Raw genomic sequence first — 13,681 nt, forward strand, 5'->3', positions numbered from 1 at the left:
TTTTTGATAGGCTTGTCTGAGCTCCTTAACTTTCAAGCGGCACTGTAGTGAGTCCCTATTGTGGCCTCTCTCCATCATGCCTTTGGAGATTTTTTCAAATGTTTTGGCATTTCGTCTTTTGGAACGTAATTCTGCTAGCACTGAATCCTCTCCCCATATAGGGATCAGATCCAGTACCTCCCGTACAGTCCATGCTGGTGCTCTTTTTTTCGATTCTCAGACTTCATGGTTACCTGTGTTGATGAGCTCTGTATGGTCACCTGTGCTCTGCACAGTGGTCAAATAGGAAATGTAATTCAAAAGTTCACGGGGCTTTTCCTGTCTACCTGGCCAGTGCATCCAAGTTCAGATTGCTGTCCAGAGAGGTCACAATGGTGCACTGTTGGATAGCTCCTGGAGGCCAATACTGTCGAATTGCGGCCACACTAACCCTAATCCGAAATGGCAATACCGATTTCAGCGCTACTCCCCTTGTCGGGGAGCAGTACAGATACTGATATTAAGAGCCCTTTATGTCAAAGTAAAGGGCTTCGTTGTGTGTACGAGTGCAGGGTTAATTCGGTTTAACGCTGCTAAATTCGAGACAAACTCCTAGTGTAGACCAGGCCTAAAAGTGACATTTAGCAAATTCATTTTATAGTTATTTGGTCATATTTTTATTTTCTTGTTCTTTAATAAACTTTCCTTCAGCTATATAGACACTCAATCGCTCTTTGACTGCTTGGCTGATACTTTGAACAAGTAAAAACAATGGTTCTCAGGCTTGTACAGTGTCAGAACTATAAATGACAGAGCTTTATCTGTTCTGGTTAGTGGTTAATAGTCAGGCAATATATGTACACTGGAGGCTGTCTGTGACTTGTTAGCAAATCCTCAAGAGGGAGGAGAAAGATGACCTACATTGTGATATTTCCAAGAAGGGCTGGCTTATGAAGTACCTCCATCTGATCACATATTTTACAGTAGTGTCTAGGCCCTAGCTAGGTCTCATTGTGCTAGACACTGCCTGTACCCTAAGAGGTTTATATTCTAAAGGGACAAGACAGACTCAGGAAGTGCTATCATCTCCATTTGACAGAAGGAGAACTGAGACATTAAATGCCTTGGTCACACAGGCAGTCTGTGGCAAAGCCAGGAATTGAACCCAGATGTCCAGCCATCCCTGTCTTGTGCTGTAGCCACAAGTCCATCCTTCGTCTCCGCTGAGGGCCTAATTCTGAGAAATATTGAGCACTTGCTGGTACATTTCTCTTTGGCTTGGTTGGAGGGTTGTAGTGGCCAGTGTAGTGGCCAGTAGACCTTTCAAGATCAGGCCCAGAGAAACCTCTCCAGTGAAACACCCTGTATGACTAAAGGTAAGTATTTTTCAGAGAGAAAAAAAATCAAAATGCCATAGAATTGATGTGGAATAATTTGTAATGACATGCTGGAGGTACATGTTAAGAAATCGCTAAGCAGAGTGCTAAGCATGTTAACTCTGAAATGAAGGGAGCCTTGTCCCAACGTTTCTATATTGTCGCCATATTGCCCTAAGGTGGTTAACACCCCTTCCTGCACTCCATCCTGTCATGACTCTCGAAGGAGTTGGCCCTGCACTTGAGGACACATCTCCATGTTACATTACAGCATGCAAATGGAAGAAGATCAGCCGCTCTTGGTGTAGCTAGGAAGGGGAGTCGCCTCCGGTCCTGGCTTCCAAATGCACAGCTCAGTGTCTCTCCTGCACTTAGCACCCTCTGTCCCTGGAGCTGAATCCTTCTTTTCCTGAGTCCCTTGGAGCTTTTCAGTCAGCTCTAGCCCTGCGGGAAGAGAAGCTTAGGCCAGTGACCTGAGGAAGAGAGCAAACGAGCCAAGAACACAAATAGAAACTGATTGTCTCTCCTCCCTCCCCTGGAGAAGGAGTCCCAGTGGCTGCACCTGCTGGTAGGTCACAAAATTACTCCTGAGCTCCATTTTGTAGGAGCTCAATGCCTTCCAGGCCTGGATTGGAAAAAGGGGACTGGACATGGCCATGGATGGAGAGCATGGGGAGTGGGGGAGAGCAGCTAGCTCAGGGAATCACTCTGTCTCTGTGTGTGTATGTGTGTGTGTGGGGTGGGAGGCTAGCTCAGGGAATTGTGGTGTGTGTTTGTGCATGGCCACATGGGGGCTGCTGGAGAGGAGTCTATTCTATTCTATACAGGTTCTTATATTTCCCTCTTCACAGAAGTATCTGAGCACTTAGATGAGGTGGGTGAGATAATATCTTTTATTGGACCAAATTCTGCTGGCGAAAGAAACAAGCTTTCGAGCTCCACAGAGCTCTTCTTCGGGACCTGAAAATGTTGATCCAATTCAAGATATTGCCTCACTCACCTTGTCTCTCTCATATCCTGGGACCAGCATGACTACAACACTGCAAATGATTAACATCTGTCACGTGTGGTTTGTCCTTCCTCTGTTCAGCATATACTGGAACCATCCAACTCTGAAAGGGACTGGGAGGAGCTCCTAAATCAGCACTTTGAGCATGATGTGCCTGAGGGGCTCCTTGGCCTTGTTTCTTTGCCAGCCACGAACTCCATGGTGAAGTATTTTTTTTTGGCAGGAGCCTGGAACATGATGAGAAGTAACAGGCCACCGTACCTAGGCTGAGGTATTTACAGATTTTCATACATTAGGCACAATTTGAATGGGAAGTCATGGAATCAAGCCAAACTTCACATGTTCATCATTCCATCACCCATGTAAAATACCCACCCTATTCCTGAGTAGCTTTTCCAGCCTCACCACACTGTATTCAATGCAATTTCAGTCATTGTAATGCTCAAAATGGGGTCTCTCAAAGATGGCAGCTGGATGCTTCAGAGGCATGACAGATAATGGTCCTCATTAAAAACATCTAGAAAGCCATAATATCAGCTTCTCATTTCTATTACTGTGCTGGGACAGACCCTTCTCTGGTGTAAATTGGCATTGCTTTATTGACTTGAATCGAGCTACACCAGTTCACCTCAGCTGAGGATCTGGCCCAATGAATTTGGAAGACACTGGCTGTAGCAGACTATTTTGATTCATGTCCTAGCCTTACACAAATGCCGTCTTATTTTTATTCTGTACAAGCATTAGATATGCACTTATTTTTGAAATCAGAAAACATGTTTTGTTTTGTTTTTTGTTTTTGGCAGTGTAACTTGACAATAGGAGCATAGGACTTGCCATACTGGATCAGAGCTGTGGTCTATCTAGTCCAGTTCACTCTCTGACAGTGGCTAGTACCAGCTGCTTCACAGGAAGGTACAAGAAGCCATGTTGTATGCTTCTATGGGATATCCTACTCCCAAGGCCAGTTTCTTCCTAATCCCCCATTAGCTAAGATGTTGGCTTATGCTCTGAAGCATGAGGGTTCCAGCCCTTCCAAAGCTCTTATTTTTTAAGCCTTACTATTATACTGCTCTGGATATTCTTGTTAGCTACATAAATGTCCAATGTTAGCACAAAAATACAGCTTGTGTGTTCTTGTTATTTTTTGTCTGTTAGCTTGGTTAGCTGGGCATATTAGCCATATGTGGGGGCCAACTGTACTACTCAGCTATTGCTCAACATTCCAGGTATGACATGCAGCAGGATGTTTTTGAGATTAGAAAAATAAAAACAGCTTTTCTAACTGCTCTAGTATTTTTTGTTCTTAGCCATTTCCATGGAGATGCTGCTGTCTAATTGCCAGGACAGCTAACCTGTTCCCAATGCCATCTGACTCTTTAAAGCTTTAAAAATAATAACAGTAACCAATACCACAGTATCAAGTTCTTTAGGCATGTACACTCAGGTCTCAAAGATGGCTAGAAAGAGGGATTCTATATTATTACTATCCTACTATTTTAGGTGTGTTCCTGGCACCTTACAGAAAAACAAAAAGACAAGATCTCTACTCCCAGGAGCCTACCATCAAAATCAGACAGATAACACAAGAAATAACAATGGACCATGAGGATGAGAGAAAGCAAAAGATAGGAAATAACAGAAAATGAGGGAAAGGGAAAACCTACTCTTGGATGAGCTATATGAGAAGTGAGTTTTGATGAGTGGTTTGCTGGAAGCGAGAAGTTGCTTGCCACAAAGAAGAACTCTGTCTAGCTCTCAAAAACCCTTTGCTGTAGTATCTAGGCACAATTGACATAAGTAGGACACAACAATTTCTATCTAGGAGACTTAGACTCTCCATTGTGGTTCTCTTTTCAGTGTCCTGAATTAAATTGTTTTGTGGGTTTTCCTGTCATTTTAGGAGCCAGAAGCCAAACCAGTGGGGAGGGCCTGCGAGAAATGCAGATAACTAAATTACACCTATTTTGTATATAAATTAGAGAAGGGCCAAAACTGGAGCCAGTCCTGAACTTTGGTAAATGAGATAAAATGGGACCCAGATCTGCCCCATGTCTTGTTTTGGTTTCTTGTGGCTTTTGGTTGACGTTGCAAAACAAAAAGGCTCTCTGGCGATGCTTTAGGAAAATCACTACTGTCCCAGACCACACCAAAATAACAACATATTTGTTTCACTTACTGAATGCTGTGTAATGTTTCACTCTTCAGAAGAACACTGTGTAGTTCAGTATGATGGCTGGAGAGATGACACCTGAAACAGAATAAACTGCTTCTTTGTTTTCAACATTTTACTGGGTGCACAGCCAAGATGCAGTGAGGGGAAGACACCACTGAATATGATAACTCTGCTTGAAAAGATCTTTTCTCTTTTTCTTTCCTTAAGTGGTCTGGCTGCCATTTTTCAGCAGGATCTTTGCAACCATTATTTGATTTTCAGTGTCTGTTTCCAGCATTTGACTCATCTCTCTGACTAACACTCCTCACTCTGTATTGCACATGAAAGTCAAGGAAAATCAAAGTTTAAACAAATTAATTAGTAATAGCCTTGGACAGAATGATGCTGAAGGGAGTCTTTTCAACTTATTAGATAACATATGCACTGGAACATACAAGCTATGCTTGTCCTACTGAAGGTAGCATTTGCCTCAGACATCAGAGGAACTAGCATTGATAAAAGATGTGTCCAGTTGCATTTGTAACCCACATTACCATAGTGTAGGTCTTTGTCTCTTAAGTGGCTGATCCATATAAATAATAAGAATGGTAGAGCTGCCAGCTGGGGAGCTTAATTTTTTAGATCAAGCAGTTAAAGTTTGTGCTTTTAGCATGAGAAATCCAAGGTCCACTGATGACCCATGGTGGAGCTTGTCACGTGTGCATTGAACTGTTACACTGGAAATTAATGAGAGGTTCTCAGGCAAGGTGGCAATGATATGCCTAGGCATTGCCCACCCTTGATTCTCTAGTAACTTCTTTCACTGGGAATTGGTTGTGTGGTTTGGGAGCTGATGATTTGGGAAAGTGTCCAGACTAATGCTGAACTTTTGAAGGTTTGGAAGCGCCTATTGTCCCTAGTCGCTTCTGACCTGGGCTGGATGTGAGCTGAGGGTCTACAGGTGAAACGGTCCCTATTCCAGGACCTGTAACATAAGCCATCTAATCCTCATCTTTGATGAATTTTAAGTGCAGATTCAGAGCTTGTAAAAATGCATGCTTGTACTGTAGGAAACATTCAAGGATATGAGGGCATGCAATCCTCTCCAAACCACCTGCCCCTCTGCCTGTAGGAAGCACTAACATAGTTGAGTTTTTCTGCTTGTTCTATTTAGAGATGGTGTATTGTGCAGCTGACTCTATTTCGAATGCTTTCATTGTGCTCACAGTGCTGGTTCATACCTAATGGTTCTGCCTTAAATGGGAGGACTCTTTTCTTAAGTGATTTCTTCATGCCACAGTGTGGAGTATCTATACAATTAAAAAAGTGGAACAGGTTCTCCCACCTATACTTACATTAAGTAATACCCTGCTGTGAAATTAGTCCCATTGATTTCACTGGGAATAAAATAGTTCTCACCACAAATAAGGATGGCAGAATTGGCCCCATGACTTTTTTGAAGATAATGCAGGCAGCATAATTAGAGTTCTAATCTTTCATTGTTACTGACTGCTGGGTGCAGAATCAAGTACGTTATCTCTTTATACAGAACATGCCATTATGAGTGCCAGTCAAACAAAACATCAGCCATAGATTAAGAAATTTTATTTTCCTTTCAATACAAAAAGATTTCCCCTTCCAAGAGGATAGCCAAGCTGAGGGCATGAAAAAAGAGAGAAGACATGTTTCAATGACAGCAGGTATTTTACCATGTCTACCTGATTCTTATCCATCTAATATAGTTCACTTCTTCTGTAAATGTTATAGCCCCCAACAGAACCTGAAATACCAACAATGTATTTGTTTTAGGAGAGCATTTTCATGTCATCTGACTTTCTTACATTACATTAATATATGTTGTTACATTAGTCACTTGTAACCTTTATTATTTAACATGCTTCACTGAACATGTTAAAACACAGGAACTTCACTGGAAAGAGTTTGCAAACTAATTTAAAAAAATACAGGCTGAGATTTTCAAAGGCGGCTAAGGGAGTTAGGGTCCCAGATTGATATGAAATTCCATTGGAGTTAGGTGCTTCACTGTCATAGTCACCTCTGCAAATATACAATATGCAGGCAAATATATAGCACAACCTATAGGCAAAAGTTCAGGTCTGAGAAGATGTGAATGTATCACTGTTGGTGAGATGAAGCTCATTAGAAAAATGTAGAGGGAGCAACCATCTAGTGGCAGGGACATGGACTAGATGACCTAACAGATCACTTTCATCTCTAAACTTCTGTGAGTATGTATCATCCCCTGGCCAATGTAGAAAGGCTTTGTGAAAGCAGTGTGCTATCAGGAAGGATTTAGGGGAGAGGCAGGGGTGCTTGTTGCACAGGAAGCTGTTTAAAGAACGTAGAGAGGCGAGGAACCACAGGAAGGATGACATGAAGAGTGAAGGGAAAAGAGCCATATGGCATAAGGTTTAAGTTGGACCAAATTCTGATCCAAAGGGTCAAACCATATATGAACATAGGCCGTATTTGTGGTAGTCATCTTTCTACAATTGTGCCTTATCCAATTTCACCTTTCAGTGGCTGTATAGCACACCCAAATCAGCTGGTTGATTCTGTGATGATTCATGTAAAACAATTTCAGAAGGCAGGCATTAGATTAAGGCACACACTTATTTAATAAGTGACCTACACTCAGTTTGAGTTAAGAGATGAAAGGTCTCTGCATTCACTCAATAGGTCACCTAGTCCTCTGCATATTAAACAAGGCACTTAGTCAAAGGCCAAATTATTATCAGTTAAACTTCCAGAAAATTGAAGAATCAAATATATCTTAAGTCTTTCTTAAGTCTATTCTGATTCCTGTGTTAATATCATGCCCTCAGCTTGGCTAGCCTCTTGGAAGGGGAAATAATGCTCTCCAAATACTATTTTGACGTCATGGAGTTTTCCCTCGGCTAATACATTAGACTTCTTTTGGTCTAGGAATTCCTATTGAATGTAGCTGAAGTCAGGTAAGTTATTTAGCCTTTGCTGTCTATATAAAAGACTTGTTGAGACTCAAATCACTGACCAATGGAGCCCAACAGTAGTAGTATTATTTTATAATTGTATTATTTTTTGTTTTGTTTTAAAGCAACCACATAACATTCTGCAAAGACGCTTAATGGAGACAAATTTGTCAAAATTACGAAACAACCGAAGTACATGGACTCCAAAGAATGACATCTCAGCACAGACCAATAAGCTGAATCAAACCAAGCCAGACAACCCAAAGAAAAAGGAGGAAGAAGACTTAATATTAGTGTGCTGTCAGGTAATGCTTCCTCCACTTCTTCGCCAGCTTTTCCTAAATCCTTTTATCAGCAGTGCAGGAGGAATTGAACCCACCCATATAATAAAGGCACAATGAGGCTCCTTGTATTCCAGGTTTAGTATTATGAAGCCCAATGTTTTTGCTGATGAAATATTATTTTTGACAGGTGTCTGTTTTCCTTCATACAAGGAAATGGACAATGTCAACAGCCCCGAAAAAATGCATTATTTTCCAGCTAACTGTTCTCTCTCATATGACGGATATAATAGCAGTTCTGCAAAACAAAGGCTCCAGTAGACTTAAAAACACAGCTGTTACGCTGGGTGACCCAAACGTAAGTCTCCTGGGGCTTTGGAGTTCCTGTGCTCCTGAGCTGCCCAGTACATTAATCTTTCCATCATCATCACTAACTTCCCTTCAGCGAAGGCAGTCTGAGTGTGGTAGAGCTGTGTGTGTCAAACTCTAAAGCCTTCCTCTCTAGGCAGACATGGGTCTGTCTGTGTGGGAATGCCCCAGGGAATGTCCTGACTGCCATTCCCTTTGACATTGGAGCATATAGGATAGCAGATCTGGGGCATGTTTATTTTAAAAGTTGGGATAATTTTGTTTTGTGATTAAACCCCCCTACCCTCAGCATCCCCTATATCTTAGTCCCCTCAGCATTCCCTGTATCTTAGTCCCCTCAGTGTCCCATCTCTCTTCCCATAAGGCTCCCCCTTCCTGCCATCTCCTAATGTTGGATTTAGCAGAAGATGCTTATTTATAGAGCGCCAACAGGATGCTCAGTGCTGTATATATGTCCAGATCCTCAGATGCTGTAATGTGGCATAGTTCCACTGAAGTCCGTGTAGTGATGTTGATTAGCATCAGCTGAGGAGCCAGGCCTGTAACATTTGAAGGGCATAGCGAAGTTTTGATTGCTGGCATGTGGCCTCCAGTCAGCACAGTGACTTTATCACTCTCCATTGAGAAACTATGCCAGCCAAGGAATGGGATCTGCAACCTTTGGGAAAAGGGCAATCCTAGAACACCACAATAAGGACTATTTTTTAGATATCTGATTGGCCCAATAGCTACAGATAAAGATTCAATGGGATTGCAGGTGCTCAGCACCTCACAGGATCCAACCCTACGTCTTCATTATTCTGTAGAGGAGTTTCATTTAATCATTAGTCTGAAATCCTCATGTGCGCTAAGCCACAGTTGAGAGGCTGAGGGAAATAGAAAAGAAAGAGCTGGAACAGTGAAACCTCAATGGTGACATAGCAGGTGCTATTGGAGTCCTGTGTTCCACGTACATGGACCTTTGCACAGATGCAATTAACACTGGATTTCTTTCTTACATTCTGTTGTTCCTTCCAAACGCTCTTGTTTTCTCCTTGCAGTGTGCTGGAAAGGACATGAAAGCTGTGATTGACACCAGTTGTCAGTATAATCTCTTATCGTCCGCATGTTTGGATAGACTGGGGTAAGCGGCCTCTTTAAACCTAACTCACGGTACAAGGCAGCATGTTGAGTACTCATACATGGTATCATTGCTGCTGTACAAACGAGGAAAGCTTTCAGAATTTCCAAGTTATTTCTGAAATGGTGTTTAGGGGCCTGTTCTTGTGCCCACTAACTTCAGTGGCAAAAATTTTCCTCATCAAAAAGAAAGGAAATATATTTAACAATATTAGATGACTGACTTACAATAATGTTCAAAACTCCCATTTACTTTAATGGAGCAGGGTAAAGCCATTGGTGTTGATATTTCCCCCCCAGCAACATTGAGGTTTCAAGATCAGCTTACCATGATTATGCAAACAACTGTAATTGTTCCCTAAGCACCGTTACACACCACTAGGTAAATAATGTCCATTTTCTGTAAAGTCTGTTGTTTATTTGCACAATAGTCTTTAATGGCTGCAAAGCAGCTGCACCTGCTATGAACAAGGAAGTAAATCACATGCATCTGACACTGACAAGTGATGATGATGCATTTAGGGCTCAGTCCCGGAAGGTGCTGGGCACTCCTGAGAGGGGAGAAGACCTCTCAACTCCCAGTGAAGCCAATGGACGTTGACAGCGCTCAGCGTAGTGAGCCTTTACGCAACAGACCAGAGTGGCGCCCGATGTGTCTGTTCTTGTCCATTTACATGTCAGACTTGATTCTTATACTATTTTCAATCCCCTTAGAAAAAACAGTCCCAGCCATCAAAGAGAAAGTCTAATGAGCTGACTTAGATCAATATATGGGCCAATTTCTGCTCCTACTGAAATCAATGGGAAACTTCCTGTTGGATTCAGTGTCAAAATCCCTTCCTGTCAAAGAGAGAGGAAATACATTTAAATATTAAAGTACAGACTTACGTCCATGTATAGTATTGGGCCCTGACTGGGCTCTATATCAGGAAATTCAAAATTAAAAGCAGTCACTGCCTCCCTATGTTTATTTGTACTACAGTAGCACCTCAAGGAACCAATTGAGATCTAGACCCCACTGTGCCCGGTGCTGTACTGACCCACACAGGAAGAAATGATCCCTCCCCTGAAGGAGTTAGTTTAAAAATAAATAAATAAATAACCCCAGAGTAGTATTAACCCCATTTTACAGATGAGGATCTGAGGCACAGAGGTCTTCAGGTCACTCAGGAAACTGAAGGCAGAGCTGAAAGCTTGAACCTGGACCTGAGTTTCTTGCTAGTGTTTTGACCAAAAGACCATTCTTTCTCTCCGCCAGCCTCTTGGGCCATTTCAGTTTTATGTTTGCAGTGACATGAGATACGGGGAGGTCATCCTCCAGTGTGATTAATACAATAGCTTTTGTTAGTTTAAATCAGACCTCTAACCCATTCTGTTCTGGCATCCACTGATGCTCTTGTGCTGCAGCAGAATGCAGTTTACTTCAAAATGACGTAGATGATACATAGACTCATAGACTCATAGACATTAAGGTCAGAAGGGACCATTATGATCATCTGGTCTGACCCCCTGCATGCTGCAGGCCGCAAGACCCTTCCCTGTACTCTACCGTTGAAGTCCCCAGTCCTGTGTTTTAGTGACTTCAATCGGCTGAGACCCTCCTGCTAGTGATCCCTGCCCCATGCTGCGGAGGAAGGCGAAAAACCTCCAGAGGCTCGGCCAATCTACCCTGGAGGAAAATTCCTTCCCGACCCCAAATATGGCGATCAGTAATACCCCGAGCATATAGGCAAGAGTCTCTAGCCTGACCCTTGTTGGCCATTATGTTGTTCATGTACCATTGCTTGGTTTTCCTTGGCTACTATGTTTTATCATTAAACCATTCCCTCCATAAACTTATCCAACTTAATCTTAAAACCAGACAGGTCCGTCGCCCCCACCGTTTCCCTCGGAAGGCCGTTCCAATATTTCACCCCTCTGATGGTCAGAAACCTTCGTCTAATTTCTAGCCTAAACTTTCCCCCGGCCAGTTTGTATCCATTCGTTCTCGTGTCCACATTAGTACTAAACTGGAATAATTCCTCTCCCTCCCTTGTATTAACCCCTCTGATATATTTAAAGATAGCAATCATATCCCCCCTCAGCCTTCGCTTTGTCAGACTAAACAACCCAAGCTCCTCTAATCTCTTTTCATACGACAGGTTTTCCATTCCTCTGATCATCTTAGTCGCCCTTCTCTGCACCCGTTCCAGTTTGAGTTCATCTTTTTTAAACATTGGAGACCAGAACTGCACACAGTACTCCAAATGAGGTCTCACCAGCGCCTTATACAACGGAAGCAGGACCTCCCTATCTCTACTAGATATACCTCGCCTAATACATCCCAAGACCGCATTGGCTTTTTTCACCGCCACGTCACATTGCCGACTCATAGTCATCCTGCGGTCCACAAGGACCCCTAGGTCCTTCTCCTCTTCCGTTACTTCTAACCAATGCGTCCCCATCTTGTAACTAAAATTGTTATTATTCGTCCCCAAGTGCATAACCTTACACTTTTTACTATTAAATTTCATCCTATTTCTAATACTCCAGTGGATCGACACTGAAAAAATTCGGATGATTTAATATAGGCTTTTGTATTTCATGCGGCCATTGAAATCAGAGATGGGAAAATACCTATTAAGAGATCTCATCCATTTCTCTGCCAGTACAGGAAGGTGCTTATAGTACATTGTCTAGTATTACTTTGTGCAGTCTGGGGTTAAAGGTCCCAGGAAAGGACTCCACCCACTGGACTCCTGACTCCTTCATGTCCTAAAAGATCTCCCCATCAGAACGTTCTTGATACTCACACTGAATTATCCCTTCTTTTTTCATCCTTTTAAACCTACGCCTTGTGCCACCCTAAATACTCTCCTTACATGTTAGGTAAGAGATCAATTTAATTAGCCTGAAGTGATTTTCTAACAAATCCTCTGTGGCTGGCAGTGAGGGATATTAATGGGATCGCTCTGCAGAGAGGATAAGAAGGATCCCCCTTCATCATCATTTAAATACCTTCTTTTGCTGGTTATGGCTGGAGCTGTCCTACTTTTCAAGCATGCTTTCAGGCAGATTTTCTGTCTGATTGAACATAAATGAACACATTGATTACACGCCCTCTAGGAGCTGTCACCATGCATCCATCTTGTACTGAGGTTCTGTCTATACGGCATGCTCCATCCACTGCTCTGATTTTCTTAACTGAGTCTGGTTCTGACTTGCAACCAAAAGCAATTTAGAAAAGGCAAAAATCCATGTGCCCTCCCCCAAGTAATTGTTCTCTCCTTTGCTGCAGGCCACATTCAGCCCTTGGTTACAAATGTGCAACCCCATTGAAGTCAATCTGGCCCTGAATAAGGGACAAAATGGGGGCAGATCTTGCCTTCGCCTCAGCTTCCTGTACACTGCTCTAGTGGCACATAGGGGCAGAAACCAGCTGCATCTCACCCGTGGATGTAGATCCAGCATAGGTGGCTCCTACAGACTTCCTTCCTTGCAGCCCTCAACATAGGTGGTATTTAAGGAACAGGAAGGGGAATGGAGGGAGTGTGGCCAGAGTGCTGCACTCCTGTCCTCTACTGGCAGACAGCTCCTTGGGCATTCTTTCCAGCTCATGGAGTTTACAGCTGCACCCAGTCTGCTCTGAACGTTTCCAGGGTCAGCGTAAAGCCAGTCTGAAGATCAAGGAGCAACAAGTGGCTCCCTGGTACCTTTCCCCACCTGCTTTGCTGTTCCCATCAGAGACAGACTGGGTGCAGCAGAGGATCTAGGCTGGTGATTTTAGCTAACATCACAGAAAGCCATGGAATTCCTGGCAAATCAATTGAGCTACTCTTTTCTATATAACAAACCCTTAACATTGAATATTCAATAGCATATTTCCATGTCCCCCTCTGGCTGTTACCTTCTTAGTGGGACAATGGAACAGCTCAGAGACCCTCCTGCCTCCCATGGGTCAGATTTTCAGAACTGCGGGTTCCCCAGAACTCCAACTGAAGTCCATGGAAGCTGCATGTGCTCAGCTTCTCTGAAAATCAGGCTCTTTGGTCCTGACCCAGCTAGATACAATCTCCCCTCTGCCCCAATGAAGTTAATGGGAATTTAGGGCGCTTGGTACCTCTCGGGAGGCTCAGGCTGTATGATCTTTTTGTGTCTCGTGAGACTGTGAGCCTGAATTCCTGTTCTTTTAGCTACATTACTCACCATCTGCTGATGAATCATTTGGTCATAACTCAGCCAGGCAATGATGTCTACACACTGAGGTAGCCAAGAAGAGACACACTTGCCAGCTCCATAAAAAAGCTTTACATCCAGGGCCGGCTCTAGGCACCAGCAAAACAAGCTGGTGCTTGGGGCGGCACATTTTTAGGGGTGGCATTCTGGCGCGGGCCATGCCGCCCCTAAAAATGTGCCCCGGCCGCCCTAACTCACCGCCGCTACTC

The 13,681-nt window shown here is 43.2% G+C and overlaps 1 protein-coding gene across 1 annotated transcript in view; it reads left to right on the forward strand.

Annotated features, from left to right (window-relative positions):
* NRIP3 (nuclear receptor interacting protein 3) overlaps positions 1–13,681 on the forward strand; it is a 31,869-nt gene that overhangs the window by 10,426 nt on the left and 7,762 nt on the right. The window contains exons 2-3 of the mRNA XM_034770069.1: positions 7,614–7,793; positions 9,179–9,261. Of these exons, the coding sequence (XP_034625960.1) occupies positions 7,614–7,793; positions 9,179–9,261 (263 nt within the window). The remainder of the gene's footprint in view (positions 1–7,613; positions 7,794–9,178; positions 9,262–13,681) is intronic.

This window comes from Trachemys scripta, chromosome 4 (genome assembly GCF_013100865.1).
Source record: "Trachemys scripta elegans isolate TJP31775 chromosome 4, CAS_Tse_1.0, whole genome shotgun sequence".
In the NCBI taxonomy this organism is placed as follows: Eukaryota; Metazoa; Chordata; order Testudines; family Emydidae; genus Trachemys; species Trachemys scripta.